Here is a 6,661-nt window from a genome sequence, read left to right as displayed (position 1 = left end):
AATTCACAGTGAGTGTTTGTACTCACTGTTCTTTTTGTTCTCTTATCAATACAAGTTTTAATAGTAAAAGAAAGTGCATTGTTTTCATCTGGGTGCTGGAGTCTACATGTTGGGCTCTACTGTCACTTATGAAGTTCTTGGTTGGTGGGAGAGTGCAGGTGCAAGCCTGCAGAAGAGACTGAAACTCTGGGAAGGCAGGAAGTAGAGTACTTCAGTCTTTTCAGAGAACAAACATAAAATAAAAACACTGAAGCGGAGAAAAAAGTCCATTCCCATGCTGAGAATTATTGTATTACACTGTAGAGCTTGTGTGAAGATAATTTTGAATTCCACCTGCCTGTCTGTTCTGCTCAGTCACAGGAAGCTTATGGAGAGCTAAACTCTAGTTCCTCATTTAAAGCCTGATGCAGGGCTTTTAAGTGTAAGGCAGTGTGTCTGTATTGTTCTCGTGTCGGGACACAAGGACATGACATTTTTCTGTAAGATGTGGTATGAATAATGTTGTCACGAACCGGCCTTGTGTTCCTATCACAACGAGGACTCCATTCCTCCTGTTTTCTGGCAGGGTGGAGAGGTCACAGCCGCCAGGCAGTGGATTTTAGCCCCGGTGCCTGTTCTCGGTCCACCACTGATGAGCACCCAGTGCAAGGGCTGAAGGCCAGAGGGCCGTTCCCTCCGCTGGGGGAAGCGCAGAGCAGTGCGATCGCCGCGGGGAAGAGGGCTCTCTGCTTTCCCAAGTTTTTGCTTTACAAGGACCAGGGTGCTGCTCCCCGACTGGGGAGGAGCCGCCTTCCACTGACCAGAGGAGTCCTTCCCCTCTCTCTCAGCGTGCCTGTCCCTGTCCCTCACGCCCCGACCCCTTGCCTCCGTTCCCCGCCGCCGCGGCTCCGGGAGGCCTTGCGGGGAGCCCTGGGCTCGGCCCGGTGGCCGCAGCGCCGCCTCGGGCTGGTGCCGGCGAGAGGCGCTCGCCCGCGCCGCCGCCCGCGCCCTCCGCTCCGCCACCGCAGGGGAGGCATTGCCGACGAGGGGAGAAACTCCCCCCATACACCCTGTGCCTTCCTCAGCGTCCCCCACCGCCTCCCCCATCTAGGAGTACTGCAAAGTGGCGGCGGAGAGCTGCCGCCTCCCCCTCAGCCTCCCGGTGCTGGCTCGGGCTGCGGGCAGCGCTCCTGCCGGGCAGCCCCGCTGCCCGCTCCGCTGCCGGAGTTACCCCCGGAGAGCGCTCGGCAGGCGAGAGCGGGGAGGGGGGTGGGGGGCGGAGGGGGAGGGCTGCGCGCAGATGAGCGCTGGTCCTGCGAGATGCTGCACGCCCAGCTCCCCGCCGGAGGGGGGTAGCAGCCGCTGTCTCCGCCGGCTCCTGCTTTTTTTGCAAGGGCTGTTGCTGCCGCTGGACGCAACCTTCTCTCGACATGGAGCTGCTGCCACCGCCGCCGCTGCTGCTGGAGTGAGTGAGTGTGACGGGCAGAGCTAGCCGGCCGCATGGATGGATGTGTTTAGCTTTGTGAAGATTGGGAAGCTCTCCGGGTAGGTGTTTGCAGCCGCTGCTGCTCCGCGAACCGCGGGCGTCCCGCGGCTACAGGCGCTGCCCCTGCCCGGCGGGGGCGGGGAGGGGTCGGGGCTGCCCGGCGTGGGGAGCGCCCGCGCCGCTCCCAACTTCCCTGGCAGGGGGGAGAGGGTCGCGCGGTCGAGGTGGGGTGCGGGGCGATCGCTGCCCCTGGCACCTGCCCGGGCCGCGCCGATGCCGCTGCGCGGGATGGGTCGTCGCCCTTTCCCTCCTGAAGGGACAAGGAACGCGTCCCGCGGTGCGGCCGCAGTTGGGCGAGAGCGGTGCCCGCCTTGAGACGCCGGCGTGAAGGGGCGGCCAGAGTGCTTCTGAAAATGCAAAAGCGGCGACAGGAGCCGGAACGGGGGCGCGGTGGTGGTGTTTGAGGGGTGTGTTGGTGTTCGGGGGGCGGTGGCCGCGGTGCGGGTATCTTTCGCGTGCCAGGGCGGGAGACGAAGTTCCGAGGGAGCGGGCACCGCCTGGCCGGGCCGCGCCGCCGGGGAGGGGGCTCGCCCTGCCCCTGCGCTCCGCTCCGCTCCCGCGGTGCGCGCCGCTCCGGGCACACCGGCACCCGGAGTGGTTTCAGAGGAGTGGTGACATCGTCGCCAGTTTCACACGGCGATGGGTGCAGGGGTGTGAGAGGGTTTGGCATCTCTTACCGCTTGCTTGTAAGGCACGTACTTCTCACTATTTAAATGAGTGGTTGATTTGTATTATTTTTCTCTATTTCTTTGTTTTCTGAATAAACCTTCCCTTGTCTGGCCTCGGAGTTGTGGTTTCAGCCTGTGGACTATTGTGTTCGCAGCTGGTTGCCAGGCCCGGAGCTGCATAGATAGATCAAGAGGCACAACAGCCCCTGTTAAAATGTCCCCATCACAGTTAAGCATAACTGGAGGTAGCTCTTCACAGTTACACGTCTCAAAGGTGTAGTATGACAGCACTCGAGGCACAGGGTTTTTTCAGGGTTCTGGTGTGGATAATCTTCCTAGAGGATTTAGCTTTGATCACTGTAACTAGGAGTGTTTAAAATTCTTATGATTCAGTGGTTCCTGCATCATACTTGCCATATGCTTTTCTGTTTATGAAGCATGTATGAGGCTCAAATTGGATGTTGTACAAAAGGGGAAAAGGCCTTGTTAAGGAAACCAAGCCACAGAAGGTGGGTTGCTCCAGTGATGGGTCAGGTTGGGAGCTTGTCAAAATGATAGATGGTCTTTAAAAAACAAACATTGCATGGCTGGAAGTTAGAGTGCCACAGGTGTAGGCGTTGCCATTCTCTCCCAAAATTCCCACCATTGCACCTGGCTGTGATTACAGCTATGCTTGTGGCGATGCCAGCACAGAACAGCTGCTGTCATTCAAGCACATCATTGTCTCATCCTGCTCGCAGCAATTTTACACCATGTGACAGCGACGACGGTAGCAGCCCGCTCGGCTTTCCTTGGGTCGTATTACTGGCTGATACCGCTAGAGCTGCAGCAGCGGTAACTACAGTGGAAACTTTGAGGAGAGGGAAAATATGCTCATACAGATAAGGAATAGGTCATGTAGTATGATATTTATTTCTAGGTAAATGAATTGCCTGACCTTCTCTATTTGTTTGGAAACAGTGTTTAGGTTTTAGTGCCAGGTTTTCATGTCATACTTGAACTTGAATTAAAGGAAGAGAAAGGGATGTGCCCCTTGAAAATGTTAAGTCAGGTGTGTGACAGTTTTTAGCTATATGTATTGTAAGCGTGGGATTTTGTTGGTATGTATGAAAGCTGTAGATTTCTACACCCTTGAAGGTCCAGCTCTTATGAATGCTGAGATTTGTATTTAAGACAGATCATAGCGATTCTCCCGAAGCATCTGAAAGTTCCTTCTGAAATGAAATTGCAAGTTTCAAAGCTCATATCTGGCTCAGCATGATTCAAAGAGATGAAGTACTTAGGGACTGCGTTTATCTTGTAGATTGCAGTAAATAATTTCTGCAGCCAACTACTCTTTTTGTTTCTAATTTTCTGGTTGTTAAAAGACCTAATAGTTTACACAGGACTTGACTTTACTTGCTGTTTCCTAGGTAACAGCCAGGTATCTATTCCAATTTTATGAGAGCTTCATGAAGCAGACAGTTTCCAGTGTAAGCCCCATTTTTAATCCCTCTGCATTTGGGTTGGAAGATTAGTTTGCCTGAAAATACCAGTTCCCTGTTTGTTGTTAGAATGAAGGATTTTCTGAAAGGAGTGAGATGGTAAACAGTATTTAACTGAGAGTGTGATCTGATAGGCAGATTACTTACTGAAAGTTGTTTTGAACATGGCTGGTGCTGAACTTTTTTATAATGTTCAGTCTTTTTTAAAGTTTTATTTTGTTGTGCATTATATTAGGTTGTAAGTCTGTTATTGCAGTTTTAGTTTGCAGCCTTGACTCTGGAGGCAGTGGCACAGGGAAGCTCTGTTATGAATGGCCACTGGAAGGGGTGCTTCCTAATGTCATGTTATAATTTTAATAGATCTGTAGAGAATTGAAATTTTGTCTCAATCAATTAACATAGAAGAGATTTTATCTAGAATAAGCTTATGATGGGGTATAAAGTCTTAGAAGGTGGCTACTGGATATAAAATTTTACATAGCATACATAAAAAACTGTGTTTTAATTATCTGTGCAGGGTTTTCTTTATGTGATACCTTTGTGGATAGGGTCTTTCAGAGACTCTCACTTCTACAGCTGCTTCAACAGTTGTCTATACTTGCTAGGTAAGTGGTGAATATGGACATAATCTGGAAAAGGATTATGTGCTGAAATGGAAGAGATTGCCAAACTGGTTTTCTGACAAATATGATCTCTGGTAATCTTGTCCTTTCCCTGCCTTTGTAGGTCTGTCACATTAGGTACAATGCATAAAAATACAGGTGCCTCATGATAAAGTTACTGTTGATTTTAAAAGAGTGGAAATACCTATCTGACATTGAAAATAACAGTACTGTGTAGAAATACTGATCACACTTTCCCTGGCATAGCCTCTCTTCCACCCCCCTTTGGTAATGGTCTGGAATAAATGTTTTGGTATAAATCTTATGGTGTCGTTCTCTGAAGGAAAAAACCAAACAAACCACCACCTTTTATTGTAATGAATTTCCAAGCATAGAGAATAATTGACAAGTCTTGTTTAATGGTTCAGTATCTGATGTGGAGCTGTACAAGCCAACTGTGTTCAGTTCTGGGCCCCTCAGTTCAGAAAGGATATTGAGGTGCTGGAGCGAGTCCAGAGAAGAGCAATAAGGCTGGTGAAGGGACTGGAGCACAAGCCCTATGGGGAGAGGCTGAGGGAGCTGGGGTTGTTTAGCCTGGAGAAGAGGAGGCTCAGAGGTGACCTCATCACTGTCTAGAACTACCTGAAGGGAAGTTCTAGCCAGGTGGGGGTTGGTCTCTTCTCCCAGGCACTCAGCAATAGGACAAGGGGGCACGGGCTTAAGCTCTGCCAGGGGAAATTTAAGTTGGAGATCAGAAAAAAATTCTTTCCAGAGAGAGTAATCAGGCATTGGAATGGGCTGCCCAGAGAGGTGGTGGATTCACCATCCCTGGAGATTTTTAAATGCAGATTGGACGTGGCGCTGAGTGCCATGATCTGGTAAATGGACTAGGGTTGGACCAAGGGTTGGACTTGATGATCTTGGAGGTGTTTTCCAACCCAATCGATTCTATGATTCTATTCTATGATTCTAATATTTCTGTATTGTGAGCTGCATAAGCATCTATGGTGGGAAAGTGTCTGTAGTTTGGAAGGGAGGATTAGTGGAATAGATGAGGTGCACATAAAAATTGCCAGATTATGTTGGATCAGAAGTTTGTCTTGCCAGATACTGCTTTTAGTAACTGCCTGGGGAAAGTGTAGAATGAGGACAGGTAAGGAGTGGTGATTCTTGAGCATAGGTATAGACAATGGAGAAAGGACAGTGCTGCTGAACTTAACATGAAACTGAGTGTTTTCAGATCAAGATAAATCTGAGGAAAAAGCAGTGTCCAGTTTCTAGACAGTACTGGACAAATGAACTATAAAATAATAGGTCAGAACAGTGAATGGAAGTTATCAAGATTTTAAGCATGTATTCATAGAATATATTTTTAGTTAGGAAAACTCTTTTTTGGTAATGACTGTAATGTCTGTAGAGGTCATTTCTATTTCAGAGCTTTCATAGCAGGAAATAAAACTGTGAAGAGATGGTTGTCTGGGTATCACCTGGAAGTGACTGAGGCATGTAGTGACCCTTCAGACTTGGGATGCCTTCCTCCTGTGCCCCTGCTACTGTTTGTAGTTTTGCCAGTACACCAGGGAGAAAATAACATGACTGTCCACATGAGTGGCCATCTGTCTGTAAGCTGTGGCAGTATTGGTAAGGGTAGGGTGGACAACTCTGTCACACAGTTACTTTTGTGGGAGAAGTTCTGAGCTCATGGAGCCATTTGTCACCGGAAAGGAAATTTCCAAGAAATAGGGTTGCAATGTGGGGTAAGCAACATTGGCACTAAGTCACTGTAGCTGTTAAAAGTATAATTAATAGAGAGCTAACCCGATATAAAACCCAGGAGGATACCAGGAAGACTTGGACCCATCTTTAACAGTGATATTATTTTGTGGTATGTGGTAGGTAAATGTGTCATACCTGGGGCTTTACTCTTCTGTTCAAGTTTAGTATTGCTATCCATGTTTCTTGAGTTTAAGTTTATTCCATTAAAACTGAATGTTAATAGCCATATCCCTGCTATCCCCCTTGGAATCAGCTTTAAAACAAAAACACCCCATAACTCTGCAAGCTCTTCTTTTCAGAGAACATTCAAATACATCTTTCCCCTGTGATTATGCTAAATCTGAGGCTGGGTTTTTAACTGAGGAGGACCCTTTAACAAAAGGCCTTTTTCACTGAGGTGGATAAACCTTGCATTCTTATCTTTTGTGCTTTTCTTTCTGCAGCTGGGCATCTCTAGTTAGGTAGACTGACTTGATACCTGCACAAATGTTTGGGCTTTTGGATTCTTCATGCTTATAAAAGTGAATATGTGGAGTCTTAGATTTGTTCTCTCACTTTCCAGCCCCGTGCTCAGTTTTGTTCTCTCCAGATGCTGTCTTTAGATAT

General features: G+C 48.5%; 1 protein-coding gene across 3 annotated transcripts in view; it reads left to right on the top strand.

The window, feature by feature from the left end:
* The first annotated feature begins 1,293 nt into the window (after positions 1–1,293).
* FRMPD4 (FERM and PDZ domain containing 4) overlaps positions 1,294–6,661 on the top strand; it is a 308,889-nt gene continuing 303,521 nt past the window's right edge. For 2 of the 3 annotated variants that reach the window (XM_071561826.1, XM_071561738.1), the window contains exon 1: positions 1,294–1,524. In XM_071561826.1, the coding sequence (XP_071417927.1) occupies positions 1,484–1,524 (41 nt within the window). In that variant the 5' untranslated portion in view covers positions 1,294–1,483. The remainder of the gene's footprint in view (positions 1,525–6,661) is intronic. The other variant, XM_071561918.1, reaches the window with a different exon arrangement.

The sequence above is a fragment of the Pithys albifrons genome, chromosome 1 (genome assembly GCF_047495875.1).
Source record: "Pithys albifrons albifrons isolate INPA30051 chromosome 1, PitAlb_v1, whole genome shotgun sequence".
Taxonomy (NCBI): Eukaryota; Metazoa; Chordata; class Aves; order Passeriformes; family Thamnophilidae; genus Pithys; species Pithys albifrons.
This window is presented reverse-complemented; position numbering and strand designations above follow the sequence as displayed.